Source organism: Martes martes (assembly GCF_963455335.1).
Source record: "Martes martes genome assembly, chromosome: 16".
Classification (NCBI taxonomy): domain Eukaryota; kingdom Metazoa; phylum Chordata; class Mammalia; order Carnivora; family Mustelidae; genus Martes; species Martes martes.
Window position 1 is genome coordinate 23331123 of NC_137904.1, and position 19866 is coordinate 23350988.

The 19866-nt window shown below is 57.2% G+C and overlaps 1 protein-coding gene across 1 annotated transcript; it reads right to left on the reverse strand.

The window, feature by feature from the left end:
• Nucleotides 1–2322: 2322 nt before the first annotated feature.
• On the reverse strand, nt 2323–16510 carry FOXN1 (forkhead box N1). Its single transcript, XM_080827469.1, has 8 exons — nt 16265–16510; nt 15415–15873; nt 12956–13069; nt 11072–11202; nt 9633–9729; nt 6015–6222; nt 5303–5794; nt 2323–3815 (listed from the first exon to the last, which is right to left on the reverse strand). The coding sequence occupies exons 1-8, from the start codon at nt 16385–16387 to the stop codon at nt 3496–3498; spliced, it is 1944 nt and encodes a 647-aa protein (XP_080683595.1). The 5' UTR covers nt 16388–16510; the 3' UTR covers nt 2323–3495.
• Nucleotides 16511–19866: the final 3356 nt, after the last annotated feature.

Sequence of the window (19866 nt, forward strand, 5' to 3'; positions counted from 1 at the left end):
GCCCCCTGTCTCCTTGGAAGTCTTCATGTCTCTGGCACTGGTCTGCTGCCAAGGGTGCACCTTGCTGCTCTGGTTCCTGGCACTTCCCCTGAGAACGTAGAGGGTCCCTGGGCAATAGAAGGAGGGAGAAGACAGGGTAAGGGTGAATCTGGTCCCGGCTCTGATGTTGACGAGCTGGAAGGTCCGTATGGACCTGGCCAGATCTGGGCCTCAGATTTCATTTTTCTGCTGTGGTCCAGATTTCTTGGCTTTGACTCTTCAGGAATTGTCACAAGGACCCTGCCAGTGGGTCGAGCAAGAAAGCCCGAGAGACCCACCATTTGTGCCTACCCAGGCTGGTTGTGGTATGGTGCACGTTAGGACTGCCAAACCCGTGATGAAATGTTGAGATGCTTCCCTTCCGATGGTAAAAAGTTGCTAGCTGTAACCCCCCAGCACCTTCCTCTCTGCCCGGGCCCTCCTGTTAAGAGCCACCATCCATCCCTCACCACCCTGTTAACGAAAACGAGGGCGCTTTACCTTTTTGTGTGTTATGGACCCCATTGTTATCGTCTGCTGAAGCCTAGAAACGGTAAGGGTCTTATGTGTACAAAATATACGGTAATCCTAAGTATTTTAGGTATTAAAAACTATGTAATAGGAATCTACATATCTATTCTGTGATACCTGTAATATAGTATGAAAATGTCTGTGATTTCGAATCTGCAATTTCTCTACCTTATGACAAAGTCACAGATTCTTCTTTTTTTTTTTTTTTAAGATTTTATTTTATTTATTTGGCAGAGAAAGATCACAAGTAGGCAGAGAGGCAGGCAGAGAGAGAGGAGGAAGCAGGCTCCCTGCTGAGCAGAGAGCCTGATGCGGGGCTCGACCCCAGGACCCTGAGAACATGACCTGAGCCGAAGGCAGAGGCTTAACCCACTGAGACACCCAGGCGCCCAGTCACAGATTCTTCTATAGCTATTGTGATTTGTGGCTGACATTTGTAATGGAGGGAAATGCTAAGTTTGAGGTTGAGATGTGTGGCAATGAAGGTATGATTTCTTCATCCAGTTTTTTAAGAAACTTTATTTATTTATTTATTTTAGAGAGAGAAAGAGAGAGAGCGTGAGCGGGGGGTGAAGGGAGGAGCAGAGGGAGCGGGAGAAAGAATCTCAAGTGACCTTGCACTGAGCGCAGAGCCCAAAGCAGGGCTTGATCTCACGGGGCCGGGCAAACCACCCAGGCGCCCCTCTTCATCCAATTTAATGAACCCATGAACTAACCAATTTTAGAACCCTTATGTTTAGAGCCACTCAACACCCCCCCCCTCGCCAGAAAGAAAAGGCTGACTCCCCCAGAACGGGGCACCTCCAGACCCTGCATCCATTCAGCTCACACCCTCACACGGTGACTGTTTGTTGTGAGATGACCAGCAGGGGGCAGCCTATGAATGGGAGCGCGGGGCTCAGCTCCGACAGCAGCCGCCCTTTCAAGTTTAAGGGCCGGTCTGGTTACAAAAACAAACTCAGAGACCCTGTTTGCCACCTGCCTTACTTGTGTGGGCGCCAACTCCCTTGTAGGTGCACTCAATGGGCCCACGGGACTGAGGTTTTACTCTGGAGGAGATCTTGATCTCTGCTCACTGCCGGAGCTGGAGGTGTAGGGTAGGGGGTTCACAGAGAGTCTCCCCCGACCCCTTCCCTCTATAGTCAGGGCTAGCTGAGGGAGGTGGGTCTTCCTCTTGGGTGCACCGGCTGGCCCTGTCTCCCCCAGCTCCCCACCCTGCCTTATCCCTCTAGTCCTGGACACAGGCTCTCAGGGAGGGTGGAGGCTGAGGTGCAGCTGAGAGGGGCCCTGACCCCCCAGAGACCATCTTCCAGGGCCAGCAGTGTTTGCAGCACTGGGCTCCCTTCCAGTCACCTCACCTGTGGAACCCGTAGCCCCAACCAGGGAAAGATGGAGGACAGGAAGTTACAACCTGGACAGGAAAGTGACCCCCTCCTGTGTGAAGAGATGGTGGGGCTCAAGGAGGAAAGTGGTGAATCTCAGTAAGAAGGGGTTTGGCGGGGGGAGGGAATCCTCTTCCTTCTTAGGGGCAGGAGAACTGCTTCCTTGGATCCTTCTAGAAGTTCTCCTGGGAAGATGCCCCGCCTACCTGCCCTCTCACCCTCCTCAGGTTGGTCCAGATGTCCTCCTAGGTGCCTCACTCATTGGATTTGGAAACTTCACAGTACAGAATGAGGGTCGGGGTGACATCCCAGACCAGGGTGTCTACAGAAAGGCCTGGCCTTTCTGCCCAGGGAGGGGAAATCTGGAAATGAAGCCTCAGGAGCCAAGATCACAGGCACTTGCTTTATTGTTCCAGGTCAGGGGAAAACTGCAGGCCTTCTAGGGATCTGCTTGTGCCTAACCAAGCCCAGGCCAACCTCTGAGGATTGCTGTCACCCCTGGGTGCAGGGCAGGCTAAGCTCCCACTCGGTGGGGGTTAGACTCTCCAGTAGGGCATGGTGGGTGGCCGGGCCACACCCCCAGCACACACACCTCCTTCCTGCCCCCGCCAGCCTGGTCAGGCTCCCCTTCCCTGAATGCCCAGGCTGCCTGGGCCAGTGGGAAGTCATTAGTAAGTTGGGAACTAAACTACATGAAGTTCTTACAGAGAGGGAGTGAGATTGTCGTGCCCTGGAGAGGCCCTTCCAGAGCCCAGGGCTGGGAGAAGAGGACACTCTGAAGTTTCTGAGGGCAAGGGCTTTTCCAAACACTTTGTGTCAGAACTGGGCTCAGTTTGGTCCTGGGGTGGCCGTTACCTCTCCTGTGTGGCATTCTGGGGGAGGTCAGACAGAGCAGACACTGAGGCAGGGCGGAGCCTGGCCAGGTGGGTGCCCTGAACAGCAGCCCCCTGGGGGACCCACAGACAACTTGGGGAGAGGCTGCACAATGAGTCCTCCCTGACAGGCTGCTGGGATGAAGATGGGAGAATAAATACAGGGGCCTTCGGGAGAGAACATGCTAGAAGGGGCCAGGCCTGCAGAGCATGCGGACATTAGAAGAGGGTTTCGGGGTGGTCTTGGATCTCGCACAAGGACCTGGGCCCTCAGCTGTCAGCCACCTCAGAAGTGGAGTCAGGCTCCCGATGGTGTAGTTCTGATTCTTCTGGATAGTAGGTATGTGGGTGGGTGTGGGTTTGATTTGACTGTGTGTGTGTGTGCACACATATTATGCAGGACGTAGGTGTGGATGAGTGTGAGCTAGGGAGGGTATGTTCTTTCCTCGCCTGGACACTCGGTCTCTGGGGATCCTGAGTGAGGAGCTGGCTCCCCAGATGGCAGAAATGTGTGAGGGGCGGCATTGGGGGGTATCTTCTTCACCCCCAAGCTGCCGGCTGACAATCAGTTGGCTTGGTGGCTTAGGGGACAGGGCTGGTTTTCCTTCCTTGACCTTTAAGGTGGGCCCGATGTGGGCGGCCAGCGGGGACGTCCAGGCCAGATGGAGGCCGGAGTGGCTGCTGGGCGTGGCTCAGGCTAGGGCCATGGGCTTGGAGCTGGGGCTGAGGTACACAGAGGGGCCGGCAGGGGCCGTGGGGGGTGTGGGCTCCAGCTCCATGAAGGCCGAGTAGAGGGTGGTAAGGTGCAGGTCACCCAGTGCCCCGGAGGCCCCACTGCCGGGTGGTGCCAAGTCGCCGGCCCCACTGCCTGTCTCTGCCAGACAGGGCCCTGGGGGGAAGCCATGGGGTGGGGGAGGAGGTGGTGGCATTGAAGAGGATGTTGGAGATGAGGTCACCAGTACCAAGGGGTCAAGGGCCAAGCTGTCATCCTTCAGCTGTTCCCACAGGTTTCCTAGTTGGGGGAGAGAACAGGAGTCACCGGGAGGTACCGAGGAACCCTGTGGACCCCCAGCCCTTGGCTCTTACATGCTAAAAAGACCATGGTTGGGGTGACCTTGACCAGGGAACAGATTGTTGGCACCAGGGAGTTGCTGGAACCCTCCGATTCCTCTGCCATAGCTTAGATGATCTCCGGGGCTCTTATTTTGCAGTGGGGGCGGAGGTAGCCAAGGACTTGAGAGGGGGCCCTTTGGAAGGACGGATGTCTATGCTGTGCACTCCCGAGTTAGCCTGCAGAGGGAGCCCTGGTGCTCTTCCCCCTGGCTCTTGCCCAGGCTTCCAAAGAAGGCAATCTGCAGTCAAGACCAAGGATCTTCTAACAGTGCTCGCAGGACCCGATGAAGTCCTCCACTTCAGGCCCCAGGGAGAGCAGAGCCTGGAGCAGTGACTCTAGGGAGGAGTCATTGCTGCTACCCCGTCCTTCTCTCTGGGCTGTGGGATCGGTGTTGTGGTAGGCCAGGGCCTAGGCATCAGGGCTGCAGGGATGAAGGAAGGGGGCCGGACTAAACCCCAGACTGAACTTGGCTGCTTGGGTTCCAATCCTTAATCTCCTTCTTCCTAGCCAAGTAACCTTGAATAAGTTACTTAACCTCCATGTGCTTTTGTGAAAGGGGTTTAATAATCCCTCCTCTGGTTCTAGAGGCCCAGAGGAGAGGGGACCCGTGAAGCTGATGGTCCCCGGTGAGTGCTGCTCCCCACTTCTGGCTACTTCTGGGCTGAGGCTCTAGCTGTGCATTCCTAACAAGTTTACCAAGACCTGGGCTCCAGGACCAGGAGCTCTGTGAGGGTCAGCAGTCTCCAGCTGCCTGTGGATGTCCCCACTCACCCCCGTGTACTCAGAGGGTCTGAGGCCTGCGTCAGCCAGCTCCTCCAAGCCTCCCGGGGCCAGGACCAGGGGCTGGGCATCCACTGGAGTTTAGGTCTGAACGGATGGACTTGGCCGTGTGCAGAGATGGGACGGGCAAGGTGGACTGGACTAGATAGAACCTCTCCCTAGATTCCTATCCCCCAAATCTCAGCAGGGCCTGCCTAGTTCTGAGGTCTTGCATTCTTCCCCGGGGGGAACACGTCTCTCCTTCTTCTGCCCTAAAAGATGAATGAGAAAACGCAGCCGCCTCTTGGAATGTTCAGATGGGCAGTCGCTCACAGCCACTATTCAACGGCACACTGGACTCTTTCCCAGCTACCTGGAGCTGGGAGTGGTTTGATGATGGGGTCCATTGCAACATGTTCAGGGGTACCAGAAGGAGGGAAATGGGGGCAAGGACGTTTCTCTTTGCCCCTTGGCACCCCTGGCTGGCTAGGGACTTCTCCGTTTCAAATGATCAGAAACCTGGCAGCTAGCTAGGCCCCAGCCTGGAGACTCGGAGGGTATGGGCCACACCGCTGGACGCACCTCTCCAGCCCTTTCCCACCTTCCCTTTCCCGCCCCCAGCTCACCCTGGAAGTCAAAGTCGGTGAGAGAGGGGTTGATGGCGTCCAGGTCAGTGCCAAGGTCTCCGTCCGGCAGCAGAGGGTCCTGCATGGTCCTGGCCGGGGAAGGCTCAGCCAGGAGCTTGGCGCTGTGGCTGGGCGGGGTGTTGGCGGGCAGAGGCGAGTCCTGGGGTGTGCCTGGCTGGGCCCGCAGCTCCAGGTGCCCATCTGGCTGCGGGAACAGCGGCTGCGGAGGTCCAGGAGGGGGCAGGCCTGGTGAGAGGTGCGAGTATGTCTGCCCATAGCAGGAGGACACGTGTCCCCCAAGTAGGTCCTGCAGGGGGTTCTTGCCAGGAATGGGGCCCGGAGCTGGGTGGATGGAGTGCAGTGGCTGGGAGAGCCCAACTGGAGGGGCCAGGGGCCGGATGGGGCCTGAGCTGGTCAGCCCAGGGGGTGGGCAGCCCAGCAGTGGGGAGCCCAGCTTCTCCCTCTTCTCTCCGATGAGGCTGTCCAGTTCTTCTGCGAAGGCCCCAGAGAGAAGAGAGAGGGACACCGTGAGACCTCCCTTTCCCCACAAGCTCCCTCCCCAGCCTTGGAACCACTCAGACCTTCGCTCATTGATAAGTTCTCTTTGCTCAGCTTCTCTCCCTCTCTCCCTCTCCCCCTCCCCTCTACTGTACCCCTCGCCCTGCTCTTAGGCGCACCACGCCCTTCCTTGCGTTGCCCCCCAGCCTCTCACCCGGCTTGGCCATGCTCTTGCGCACAGCGATAGGGTCTTTCCTCTTCCACTTCTGCAGCTCCTCCTGCATCTTGTCGATTTTGGCCGGATTGAGGGCCCACAGGCAGCCCTTGCGAGAGGAGCTTCCCGATTTGTTCTCTACCTTCTCAAAACATTTGTTGAGAGAGAGGTTGTGGCGGACAGAATTCTTCCAGCCATCGGGCGCCGTCTGCCGGAGCAGAGCAGGACAAGATCAGGGTCAGGGTCAAGTAGCCAGAGCCAGGTCTGGGCTCCAGAAAACTCCTTTGCCCTCTGGGCACCGAACCACCACCCATTCCAGGGCTTGTCGTCCTCCTCAGCACCCAGCCTGCGTCTGGCACCCTTCTGGGGTGGGGCAGGGGTAGGCAGGAACCTTGGCCGCAAATTATTTTCACCTAAAATCTGCCTTCATCCCCACCGCTGGCCGACCCTTCTGAGGACTGTCGAGGTGATTTGTACAGGGAGGGCCCGTTCCCTGTCTGGAGCTGGACCGCTCCCCCTGGGTCTCCAAGGCCTGTGCTCCGACCCCTGTGCCAAAAGCAAACCACAACACCCCAAGGTCTCCCCAGGGAAGCTAGGGGATGATCCTTTCCCTGGGGGCTGCCTCATCGCTGCTTGGGCAAACCCTGGAGGGAAGAACGATGGGTGAGGTCGTATTTGGGTGTGTGCTCGTGTCGCATATATGTTGTGTGTACAGCTGGGTTTTGGAGAGAGAGCGAGGTGTGTGTGTGGGAGGGGGGGATTGGCTATGAGTCTGTGTGTGCTTGTGTCCCTAAATATGTCTCCCTGGTGTGAGCCCGTGTCTGGGGTGTGGGCCTGTGAGTTCCTTTGGGTGCAAGGATGTGCGTGTGAGAAAGTCTCCCTGGGTGTGTGGGGGTATCCATGACTGTGTGGGTGTGAGTGTTCACATGAGTGTGCGGGGGCCCCGGTGGGGAGGCCAGCCCTCAGGTGGGGAGTGAGGGGGCTCGTGCCAACAGAATAAACACCCATTAGGAGGCCCAGTCATGCCACCAGTGCAGTAATTGTGCCCAGGGAGGGTTGTAAAAACCATTAGGCTGACTCAGTGGGGTGAGAGGCGGTGGCGGGGGTGCCAGTGGGCTCCCTCCATCCCCCCTCCTCCAGCTCTGTCCCAGCCTCTGTGACAGTCCTAAGCCCAGCAGTGGCTGGGCAGAACATCGGCTCCAGCCAGTGGGGTCCCCACACCCTCAGCCCCCGGTCCCTTTTCCCTTTCAGCTTGCAGTTTCTGCTTGATGAGGGGTGGCCACGCCCTCCTCCCCGGCTCACTTGCCCCAGGGAGCAGCCGGGCTGAATCACGCCCTGCAGAACTGGGTCCTGATGCCAGCGTCACGGCAAGTCGCTGGCAGGAGCTGCTGGAGTCTTTCCCAGGGGCAGCTGGCCGGGGGCAGGGGGCTGGTGGAGATGACCCCCCTCAAGGCTCCTGGGGTTCAGGAGGAAGGATTCTCGAGTCACCAGACCAGTCAGCTTGGGATTCACCTTCAACTCCCACGACAGTCCCTACTAGGAGTCAAGGCTGTGTCGCCTGATGGGCAGAGTTAATGTGCACTGGGCCCTTTTATGGGCCCATAAATCTGTGACTTTGGGATGCCAGGGCACCCCCCCCCACCCCAGCCACTTCCTGTTTGGAAGAGGGATGGTCGGCAGTAGCAATTATGCCCAGTGGCTGGACACTTCCCCGGTCCTGTAGCCCTGACTCATGGGGCTACAGGACGCCCACCTCCACTGCCCGGGGCATGAGAGCTACCCACCCTAGGGTCCACTCTGTTCTTGTTGGGAAAAATGACCCTTCAAATGGAGAGTGAGCGATAAAGGAGGCCGGCCTTAGGTAGGTCAGAGGGGAAGCGTCAGAATTGGAGGGAATGGATGAGCCAACTGGTCCAACCTGACCATTTTACAGATTGGGAAACTGAGGTCCAGGGAAGAAAGGGCCTGGCCCTAGATCACACAGAAGACAGTGACAGAGCCCAGACTCCAGCTCTGTCCCCTTAAGAAGGGCCCTGCCCAGGTCACCCTATAGAGCTGGCTTCACTACTGGGGCCCGTCCCATCCTCACAGATGCTTTCTCTCTGAAGTCAAATGTAAACTCAGGAGTGAGGGAGTGATGCAACTGGCTAAGAACAACAACTAGAACCAAAAAAAAAAAAAAAAAAGTTGTTAGACCTCTTCACTCTTCAGCCCCATAAAACAGGGATTACACGGCTCCCAGGAAAAATAATTAAGCCAGGAAGATGAGATGCAGGGAGGGGCTGGGGGCCAGGCCAGGAGTTGGCAGGGAGGAAGGGCTGAGAGGAACAGGGCAGGGTCCTCACTTCCCTCTCTCTGGCCTGGCCCTTTGAAGCCCTATATAGGACCCTCTAAAAGCTCTGGGGTTAGGGAAGCTCTCATCTCAGGATCTGTCAGGATATAGGGGCAGCCCTAGATATTGGCTTTGATGCTTTTCAGATCTGGGAGACAGCTCCCTCCCTCCTCCTCTCCATTCCAGAATTTCTGGTAGATGACGGTACTTCCCCATTCCCTGGCCAGACCATGCTGGCCATCTGACCCACTCCTCCTTTGATCGCCACGTGGCAAATTCAAACTTGTTGGAGTATTGGGTTCAGATCATCCTCAGGCGGGACAGTTGGGAAGCCAGTGGGGCTAGAGACCACCTTCTGGCTGGTGGGAGCTGAGTTCTGGACCTGGGCCTCAGCTCCCACCTTTGGCCTGGCTGGCAGATGAGATTAGATCCATCAGAGTGGAGACCTCAGAGAAGACACTCCTCACATACAAGCTCTGATCTCCCTTGCACCCACCCTGGAAACAGAGGTCTGTGCTGGAGGGTATGGGGGCACATGCCGAGAACAGAAGTGGGTGATGTGAAGCCAAACAGCTTGAGCCACCAACCCATCCCCCTGTTTTGTGTGACCTTGAGCAGGAGGAGTACCCTGATGTGTTTGCCTATCTGGAGAGAAGGGCATCTGTCCCACCTCTAGGGAGGGAATCTGATAGAAGCCCCTTCTGTTGATGACAGGAACTAGAGGTTGCACGTAGGAAGGTCAGGTGAGCCACCAAGTTCCCTGAGACGCTTGAAGACCATGAAGCCCACACCCTGCTTTCTGGCAGCACTGCCGCAGAGCCTGCCACCCACAGGGACAGATCTTAATCTCTCCCTGGAAGGCAACGGGTCCTGGGGTCCCAGCCTCCCCTGCCCCCTGGCTGGCTAGAGCACTTACTCTGATCCCTCTAACACTACAGCCTCCTGGGGGTCAGGGATGGGGACAGCCTCTCATTTCTTCCCTAGCTCTCTCTCTCTCCCCACTTGGAGCAGGTGGAGGCTTCTTGGAGCCCATCAGGACTGACATGTCCACTTTCCACCAGCATGAGGTCGGATTCCAGCCTGCTGTGCAACCTTGGGTGAATGGCTCGAGCTCTCTGTTCCTGACGCAGAACTCTCTCGAGAGGAAGTGTGGAAAAGAGGAGGCAAGTTCTCTCCTGGTTTTCATTCTAACCCGTGCTCTACCTTCCCGCTGAACCTTCTGGCTCAGAGAGGCCTGGCTCACCCAGGACTCGCGCTGGGAGGACTCGGGTGGATCTTGGGCTCACCTTGAAGTAGGGAAAGTGCTCCGTCATGAAGTTGTAGATCTCGCTGACAGGAAGGCTCCCTGTTTTACTGTTCTTAAGGGCCATGAAGATGAGGATGCTGAAGGCAGAGCACAACCTTGAGGGTTTGAAATTCTGAGCAGACAGGGAGTTTCCCCCTGACCTGCCCCTCCCCACCCCCTGCCTGCCCTGGCTGGAGTAGTTGAGGAGAAATAACCTGCTGTGGATTTAGGTGGGAGGCTCTATGAGGTTGAAAGGAGAAAGGATGAGAAGGTGTCCACTGACGTCGGGAATTACTGAGATACAAGGGTCTTGTGGAATCTGAGAGATCAGGGTTGTCATCCTGGCCTGGCCACTCACTAGCTGTGTGACCTGGGGTGAGCGCCTTAACCTCTCTGAACCTCAGTTTCCTCAACTTTGAAGTAAGGAAAGTAATAGCTACCTCAGAGTTGTGAGGATTGAGGATGATGCCTTGAATATAGAAGGCACTCGTTAAATGGAAGCTGTCATTACCAGTCAGCCCTCAGCCAACTGCTCGCTGAAGGGATGGAACCACGGTTTCTTGAGCCCCTACAGTGTGCCAAGCGCATTCTCTCACTTAACCTTTCCAAAGGCCTGAATCTTGCTGTTCTTTTTTGTTTTTTCTTAAACAGAGAGATTAAGGAACTTGCCTGAGGTTCACAGCTAGTCAATTCAAGAGCCTGGACCTGAACTCAGTTCTGTTGGCCTCCAAGGATGGGATATGCTCTTTTCTGTGCCCCACCCTGCCTCCCACAAACCCCTTCTCTGTGCTCGGGGTTGCTGTTTGAGTTCCTTGTCCTTCCCTGAGCTTGGACACTGGCTGATGACCTGATCCCATGTGGGGCCTGGCAAACAGGAGGTCAGGTGTCACTGTGGACACCTGGTCACTGTGGACACAGGAGGTCAGGTGTCACTGTGGAGGAGTGAAAGCTCAGGGGAAAGGTGTCCTAGATGGGCTGAGGGTTGTGGGCTTGGCGCTTATAACCCCAGCCCCGACACTGCAGGTGCTGGCTGCCTGAGCTGCACCTGTAGACCTCATCCCTCACTTATTTCCAGGAGAGCTTTGGGGGTTGGTCTTCGCTCTGTCCCTAGGGCCGAGCCTCCCTCCTCAACTCTCAGTCCCAGGCCTGGACCCCATGAGGCCAGAACTTTGGGGGCCCAATCTCAAGGCACCAGCCTCTGCTGAGTAGAGCCTCTGACATAGCTCCACAGGGTCAGACAAGGAGGTCAGAGGTGATCTAGTCTATCCGCCTGCCCGCATTCAGGAATCTCCTCTCCAGCATCTTCTCGAAGCCTGCTGGGTATGATTTCCATACCCATATGATGTCCATCATCTTGTACCTTGAGGATTCTGTGCCTCAGTTTCCCCACTGGTCCTCTTACCCCTCTGCCTTCCACGCCAGGGAGGCCGGGAAACATACCTGTAGGAGTAGATGGGTTTGGGGAAGAGAGGCTGGTGCCCATCAGTGCTGGCCTGAGGTGCGATCCGCTGGTACGGATAGTGTGAAGAGCCCAGGTAGGGAATGGGGTAACCGCCACCACCTGGTGAGTACTGTAGGAGTCAAAGGGGCAGAGTGGTTGCCATGGTAACCGGTGTTTCCCAAGGTGGGGGAATCCCATCCCCCACAGCCTGTTCACATACATCCAGAGAGAGAGCTGATGCTAGATTCTTCTCTCCCTGGTTACTGGCTCCAAGAGCAGAGCCATCTGAGGGGGCTGGCCAAGGGCGTGGACATCTGAGGGCCTCTGAGGAGATCTCCATCCCCAGACGTGAGATCTCAGAGACCTCAAAGCTCCTCTCCTGCAGTTCCTTCCTCTAGGCCATCCAGGTCCTCCGGTTTCCATGGCAATGGGGAAGCAGCCCGGCTGGGCCAGAGACTGTGAGGCCCTCCAGACCTCCCCTCCATTTCCGGGAGCAGCTGGGTCGGAAGTGGAGTGTCCAGGCCGGGCACTTGTTTGCTGGGCACTGCCACCTTTTATGAGTTTCAGTGGCTCTTTGAAAGGGCCGGTCATGGTGGTGGGCAGGTGGGGGTAGGAGGTGGTTTTACGGCAAAGGGAGTGGCTGCGGTGCCAGGGGTGGTGTTTTATGGGGGCAAAGGGGGTAGGAGACTCTGACTCCCCCATGTGCTCCGGGCTGAGGTGCTCTTTCCAGGTCACCCGACTCAGGTGCCTGAGTCACCCTCTCTGCAGCCTCTATAAAGCCCTGGGTGCGGCCATCTTGTTGTGGGGGGGTGCGGAATGCAGAAGGCATCAAAGCAGGCTGGGCACGGTGAGGCCACTTGAGGTCTGGCAGCCCCTGAACCCCGCTGTGGCTCCATCCCTGATGGGCCAGGCTGCCTCGGGGACACCCCCTGCCCCGGGTCAGACTCCGAGCCTCAGGAGGGCTTTAGCCATTCCAGCTGGGCTCCTTGTGGCAGCGAGGATGACCCCTCTGGTCTCCCTTGGCACCTCTCCATCTCTTTCTCGCCTCCCTCCCTCACGGCAAGCAGTCTGACCACCTCCCCCACAGCACCCTCCCCCCGCAACGTGCCTGCCTCCCTGGCTTGGCCAAGATCAGGGGCAAAGCTAAAGAGCCAGGAGTAGAACCTGCTCCACAGGCAGGGCCTGTCTCAGCGCCAGGCTGCAGGTGGATGGAGCTGGGCGCTGGGCAGCCACTTGCTCCGTCTTGCCCGGTGACTCCTGGGATCTGCCTGGCAGCTCTGGGGCTCTTTTCTTTCCCTCTTTTAAAAACCTGCATCCCATGCCAGTGTGGGGCAATTACTTGGCATCCTGGCCATGTCAAAGGAGCTGAGGCTGGCCGTGGGGTGGGGGAGGGGGGAGAGTCAGAGATGATGGGGTCGTGGAGCCTTCCAGGTGGGAAGGTCCCCCCACCTCCATGCCTGGTCCTACCCTGTCTCGGTGAAAGGGAAGTTAGGGGACAGGGCTCCATAGTAAGACAGTGGCAGACCCAGGTGGGAGCCCATTGTTGCCTTTCTGCTCAGTCACCCCACACATTCCTTTTCTCTTGGCCCCTGTCTTTGTTGGGCTCTCCTCTCTCTCTCTTTGGTTCACATCTGGGCCGTGCCCCACTCTCAGCCCCACTCTCTTTCCTGAGACTCTCCTTCTGCAACTCTCAGATGAACCCCACCTCCTCCTAGAGAAGGACGATTGCTTCTTTCCCCATGGGGCCCTGGCCCCCCACCCAGGGGGCCCTGGACTCAGGCAGCCCCTCCCTGGGGATGCAGGCATGCACACTCACTTCCACGCCTCATACCATCACACCTCATACCACATAGTATCCTAGGGCCCACCTGTCCCTGACCCACCTGATGGAAGGGGGGCTGGGAGGGACAGTACAGGTGCTGCAAGGGGGGCTGGTAACAGTACATCCCAGGGCCAGTCTCCAGAGCTGGGGGCTTGACCTTGATTTCTGACCCCTGCTGGAACGCAAAAAAACAAAACAAAACAAAAAAAAACCAGATGATCAGGTGAGGCCTTAGTTTTCTTCCTCCCTCCCTTCTGTGGCTTTGAAACTTACACGAAAGCAACCTCTACTCTGCTTGCCCCAAAGCTTAGTCCTAGAGACCAAATGGAGAACAGAGAAGGTCAGGGATTTTTCTGAGGGAGCTCAGCAGGTTAGCCGTGGAGCTGGGGCTGGAATCCCTACCCCGCACCTCTCTTCAGGTGAGAGGCAGAGGGCAAGCTGTCCGGGTTGGGGTTGGGGGGTACTGAGGGAGATTTGACAATGGTCACAGTGAAGTGGGGTAGGGTCAGAGATCTTTCTGGAATAGTGTGAAGATACGGGGCCTGATCCCACGCATCAAGACTGGCTTGGGATCTGCTCGCTTTCAGAGCTGCCAGCCTCCTGGAGCAGGCCTGTGAAGGACACCTGGAAAAGTCCTGCTCTAGAATTCCCACTGCAGAGCCCTAGTAGGGGGAGCACAGGAAGTGGCCAGACAGGTTGGCCCAGCTGGTGACCCAAAGCCCTGCCCCTTCCTCCTTGGCAAAGCGCAGAGGAGCTCTGGCAGGCTCCTTGGAGGGGGCTGATGAGTCCTCCCCACTCTATCTCCCGGCCATCCTCAACTCAAAGGCCTTTTCTGCCTGCTCTGGGGAGTCTCTCTCATTGCTGGTCTGCTTGAGCCCCATGGCTGTTTTACCCTGGCACAGAGAACCCATAGCTGCTGGCAGCCAGGCTCTGGCTTTCCATGGGTAGTGAGCTCCCTATGGGGCCTCCAGAGACTAGCACGGGGCTCTACCCTGAGTAGAGTCAGAGGGAGTGCACGGCTAGGTACTGGAAGGTGAAGAAGCCCACTCTTCCTGGGCTTCCGGGGGGCCCGGGGAACCAGCATCTGGGCCCTGAGGATCAAATCAACTGTCGGCTCTTTCTGGATGTGCCCTGGGGTTGCTGATGCAGAGATAGCATAATCATAGAATCTCAGGCCTGGAAGGGCCAACAGCACGAGGTCCAACCGCCTCATTTGGAAGATGATGGGGCTGAGCCCACAGAGGGGAAGGGACGTGTCCAAGGTCACCCTGTGAGTCAACCAGCTAGCTGTGGTTCTCTGGGCCCAAGCCTCTCTTCACTGCGTAGGGGGGAAGGGAGTGGGCTCAAATCTCAGCCTCACTTCCTATAGGGCCAAAGGACACCTTGGGAAAGTCACTTGACTTCTATGGAATGTCGGTTTCCTCAGCTGCAAAATGGGGATAGTGGGAAGTCTTTCGAGGGTTGTCGTGAGGATTAAATGGGGCACTTGAGAGAAAGCCTCTGGCATGATGCCCAGGGGCTGGCAGCGAGTGGACTTGGGGGGCAGTAGCTAATATGACACCCTCACCGTGAGTGACTGTCACGTTCAATGGGCCTGAGGAGAAGCCATCCAAAGGGCCCCAGAACCAAGGGTCCTGTCTTGGCCGCTACTGGTAGGTACCCAACCCCTTCAGGCTTTGTCGGGGTGGCTTGGGGATGGAGTGGGAGCCTGTTTGAGAATAAGAGGTGAGGAGAGCTGGTGAGCATCTGAAGCAGGCACAACCCAGCCTAAGCCCACTCAGTGCCCACTATCTCGGGGACCCTTAAACCCCCCTCTAACTTTTCTCTTCCTAGGGCAACAAGACTAGGAGGCTGTTCCTCTTTTTACACGAGCCCCAGAGAGGTTAAGTGACTTGCCCAAGATCACACAACTAGTGGGTATGACTGTGGAAGGACATCCCCACTTTCCAAGGTTCTTTCAAGGTATTTCTCTGAATATACCCAGGCCACCCTCTCTGGGCAAAGAATAGGGCCCGGAAGTGTCCTCTGAGATACCGGAAGCCCTCTCTCAACCCGTGTATGCTGATGCTGGAGAAGGAACCCTGTGCTCTGTGGCTCCTCCCCAAACCCTTTCTCTTGGTCTCTGGAATGTGTTTTTCTTCTCACATTTGCATATGGGTGGGTAGGTCTGGCTGGGGATTCTTAAACAGAGAAGTCACACATGGGAATCCTGACTCAGGAGCCTCTGGGGAGCTGCCAGTTTCCTTAGCCTGACCTCCTGCCTCCCCTCACCTTGGCCCCTCCATGGCCAGGGCAGGTCAGCATCACACAACCCTCCCCCAGATGACCTGGAGGCCACAAGGAAGCTGAGACCCCAGCTCTCTGAGCTCGCTGCTTTCCTGGCGCCCACAGACCCTGAGTCCAAGATGGGGAAGGTCTGGGAAGGGAAGGCAGAGTTTCATCTCAGAGGACTCATCTTGGGCTTCTGGTAATTAGGACCCCTTGGGGTGGGTGGGATGCCCACCGGCCACTGGTACTCACCAGGACTTGGGGGCTGTGCTCTTGGCTGGGATAGGGGAGCCCGTTGCTCCAGGCCTCTGCTGAGAAGCCAGGCAGGAAGGCCTCAGCCTCCCCGACATCCACGGGGATCTCCTCGAAGGCCTCCAGTGCCCCCGGGGTCTTAAAGGAGTGTCCATCGAGGGCCAGGGTGGTCTGGGCCTCGGGGAAGACGTCCTCATGGAAATGCCGCTTGTATGGGTGGTAAGGCCCATGGCTGCCCTTGAGGAAGCGCCCAGGGCTGCTTGCTGGGCCCTCCTCAAAGCCGAAGCTGGGGTACTTGTCTGAGGGCGAGAGCCGGAAGGAGCCCGGGCCCGGGCCGGCTGGGCAGTGGACTTGCTCGGGGCCTGGTGATGCGACGCTGGGGCTCTGTGGGGGCAGTGAGGGTGCCCTCTCTGGGGGGCCGTCGGGCACAAATGATGAGCAGCTGAAGCCAGCAAGCTTCTGGGGTGGACAGAGGGTAGAGAGCCTGTGAGTAGAGGCTGGACCAGGACCCTACTCTGGGCTACGGTAATGGGGTCTGCGGCTGAGCTCTGGGGGACTCCCAAATGATCGAGGAGACATAGACTGCCCTTGGAAGCCCTAATCTGATGAGGGCACTCTGCTCCTGGATCTGAGGTGCCCCAGGTCAGAGGGATGCACAGCCCTGCCCTGGGAAAGCCCCAGACAGAGGGATAAGCAGAGGTGGGGATCCAAACCCTCTGGATCTTGGAGTCACTGGGTAATTTGCTCACTGCTGGAAGGGACAAGGCAGATCCCAGGAGGTCCCCTGAGGTGGGGGGGACTGGTCCAGCTGCTGCTGGGCTGTGTTTGGGCCCACACGCTGGGTACTTACGTTCTGTGAGGCAGGGGAGCCTGGGAGGCCCGGTGCCTGCATGAGGTCCCCCTGGGGCTCGCCCTCCAGTCTGGCGGGCCCGGGCAGTGTGGCGTCAGACTGCGGCGGGAGTAGCGACACCATCACCCAGTCCTGGCCTCGAAGAAAGCCGGCTGTGATGAGAGTGAGGACCAAGGTCCTGGGGTGACCAACCCCAAGCTCACACCCTCTACTCCCACCCCATCCCTGGGCTGGTGCCCTCACTCCAGCCAGACATCTGGTAAGACAGAGACAGACAGACAGACAGGCAGAGAAACAGACACAGTGAGAGAAACACTTGAGACAGAAGGAAGCAGATAAACAATGAGAGAGAGAGGAAGAATGTACAGAGGGAAGATGGAGAGAGAACAAAACACACCAGGTGGGAGACCCCTTACCCCCTATCCCAACCTCCTTCCCCATGAGGGAGAGTTGGCTTCTCTGGAGCTCAGTTGCGGATGGTCCCCTTGAGACCCTGCCTCTGTCCCCTATCTCCCAGGGAGGGACCAGACTAGATGACCATTGCCAGCTGCCTCTGCTCAGGGGCTGAGCAGGTGGCCGGTCTGGAGAGAAGGGGGGCTGGAGAGAGTGGGTCAAGCCCCGACCCTCACACTTCTCATGCTGCAGGTGACCGAGCCCTCCGTAGAGGTGGGCCCTGTCATCGGTGCCACTTCAGGGACTGGCATGCCCAGTGTGCCCCTGGGGACTCGAGGAGACCTGGCTGCCTGGTGGTCCTGTGTGCCTGGCCTGGCCCCAGGGTGCCACCACTGGCCCACTGGGCGATTGGGCGATGTTCGGCACGGGCTAATCCTCCTGCCGCCTCCAAATTGCCTCTTGTACCTATGTATACGAGAGGCCCTAACCTTTTTTTTTTTTAAAGTTTCAATTTCGGGATGCCTGGGTGGCTCAGTCGTTAGGTGTTTGCCTTTGGCTTGGGTAATGATCCCAGGGTCCTGGGATCGAGTCCTGTGTCGGGTTCCCTGCTCAGTGGGGACCCTGCTTCTCCCTCTGCTCCCCCTGCTTGTATGTGTGCTCTCTCTCTGACAGGTGAATGAATGAAATCTTTTAAAAAAATAAATTAAAAATTAAAAATTAAAAAAAATTTCATTAAAAAAATTTTTCATTTTTAAGTAATCTCTACCCCCGACTCAGAGCTCAAACTCACAATCCCAAGATCAAGAGTCACGTGGTCCAGTGATAGAGCCAGTCCGGTGTCCCCAGGCCACTGCCCTTTCTGAGTTTTGGTTTCACTATTTGAAAACTAGGGCCTCGCAGTAGATGATAGTAGATGATAGCTTAGGGCTCTTTCTGCTCCCACTTCTAGAAGTACAGAACCTTGTCCCCGGCATACCCCAGAGGTTGAGAGGACTTAGGTCCAAGCCTTTCCTTGCTAGCTGTGTCAGGGAAGCTCTCTGAGCTTCGACACCATCATCTACAGAGCGGGGAGAGAGGTAGGGCCTCCCACCGAGGAATGCTGTAATAAAGGAAATCACACACAGGAACAATTTTGCACAGTGCCTAGCATATCCTAAGTGCTCTCCAGGTGCCCGCTCTCATTATTAATATCCTTATTAGTACAGCTTTACTATTCTCAACCTCAGCTTTCTGCCTTCCTTCCCCACCACCTGTCAAGGACAGTTCCTCTGGAATGTTCTCCTCTTTGCCAAGTGGTCTCAGATAAAGCCTGCCATTGGCTGAGGGCCCTCTCTGGGCTGGCCTCTGTGTAAGCGATTTGGAAAGTTTTCTCATGGGTTTGTCAGAACAAACCCATAAGGAAGGTTTAAGCCTACTTTAAGCCCACTTTACAGCTGAGGAAATTGAGGCTCAGAAGGGTTACACAACTTGCCCAAATCACACAGCAAATTCTTAATAGAGTCAGGATTCGAACCCAGTTCTGTTTGCTGGGCTCCTCGTATGGTTTTTTCATTTGGTGGGGGCCAGACTTAGTGTGGGCTGAGCTTGGGGGGGCAAGCAACAAGAAAAGCATGAGGTTCACACTCACTCCCTCCTACCCGAGACCTCTGCCAAGCAGATCAGGGTAACTGTGCATTTCCCAGACTGAGCTCTCTTGGGAGTGCCCCGGGGGACCCCACGGTGCCCAGCCTAGGATCTTCATGCCAGGGAGGCATGAGCTGTCTCCTCCCTTTGCTTGGGGGGGTGCCGTGGACAAGGAAGGGAGGGCATTTGCCCCAAGTCCTTCCAGGGATCAGTGGCAGAAGGGGCTAGTAGCTGGGGTCCAGGTGGAGTGGGCGCGGGGAGGCTCTCCCGCCCCTTCAAGAGTCCCTACCGCCCCTTCTCCATGTCCAGGCACCCGCTCAATCATAATGCTAAATGCGGCGTGACCAGGGAAGCGCGGAGCTGGCCGTAACTGGACACCACAGCAGAGCAGGCATGGGGCCCGGGGTGCAGGGCAGCCCATCTCCGCTCCGCATGACTGATGGCCCGCCCCCCGCCCCCCCACTGCCGTTCCCTGGACAGTTCTGGGACAGCTGGGGCCTGCCTGCCACGCCTGGATGTGGCCCAGAGCTGCTTTCCCAAGCCTCCTCCAGCACCTCCAGAGGTGAGGCCGGGGCCCTTTCGGCTCCCCCAGGTCTTGGGCTTTGGAACCCATGGGGTGGTGGTGGTCGCTCCCCTCTCCGGAGGCAGAATGGTGTGTGGTTAAGAGCAAAGGTTTTAGGTTCTGTCCAACCTGACTTTGAGTCCCAGCTGTGTCACCGCCGGGCTCCTCGATTTTGAAAAACCCCTGTAATTCTTTGTATCTTGTTCCTCTGATGAATGGGGCTTGTGGGCCTATCTCCCAGGGTCGGATGAGGGGAGACAATGTGTGTAAGATGCCTGGCCCACAGCAAACGTTCAAGGACATGTGTCACGCATTTGGCCTTACTGACCCAGGCCTGTGGTTTCCCCGACGGTCCTGCGACTTCGGGCCTGGCAGGCCTGGGGAGATCAGTCAGTAACCCCCCAGGAGGCAGCTGCCTTCTCCTTCTGGCCTTCACTTAGCCTGGCCTCCAGGGGCTCAGATCCCAGCTCTGCTCCTCTGAGAAGTGAATCTGAGCAGGCCGCACCTCCTCCTGAGGGCCTGACTTTCCCAGAAGGCCCCCTGAAGCCTCTGCCCCACTCCCACCCTTGCATCAGCCTCTACGTCCCAGGATATCATCTGGAGACCTGGCTGACTTCCTGATCTCAGAGACCTTAACTGAAAGCTTTAGTTCACACACAGCTGTATGATGTACATGGACTTGGCCAAGCCGCATAGACAGGCTTAAAACCAGGGAGTGTACACAGAGCTCAGAGGCCCATTGCCCTGGAATGGTCCTCCGTGCTGAGCTTCCTCTGGGTTGGTTTTATGAGGGACCACTCCTGACTCAGTGGTACCCTTTTGGTCACCTCAGCCCAGACTGTTTTACAAATGAGGAAAGGAGGCCCAGAGAAGAGGTTCGGTGACTTAGCCTAAGACAACACAGCCCCTGAAAGCGGAGGTCCCCTGCCAAATGCACCCAAAAGAGGCCGGGCAGGGGTGCCTGGGTGGCTCATTCGTTAAGCATCTGCCTTTGACTCGGGTCACGGTCCAAGGGTCCTGGGAT

What these genes read in the sequence shown, in the direction of transcription:
- FOXN1 (XM_080827469.1), bottom strand. Translation starts at nt 16,387, where the DNA reads ATGGTGTCGCTACTCCCGCCGCAGTCTGACGCCACACTGCCCGGGCCC. An exon ending in CCCAGCCCCCCTTCCATCAG is followed by an intron (nt 11,203 to 12,955) that starts GTGGGTCAGGGA and finishes TGACTCCTACAG; the next exon opens with TACTCACCAGGTGGTGGCGG. An exon ending in AAACCCATCTACTCCTACAG is followed by an intron (nt 9,730 to 11,071) that starts GTATGTTTCCCG and finishes CTCTGCCTTCAG; the next exon opens with CATCCTCATCTTCATGGCCC.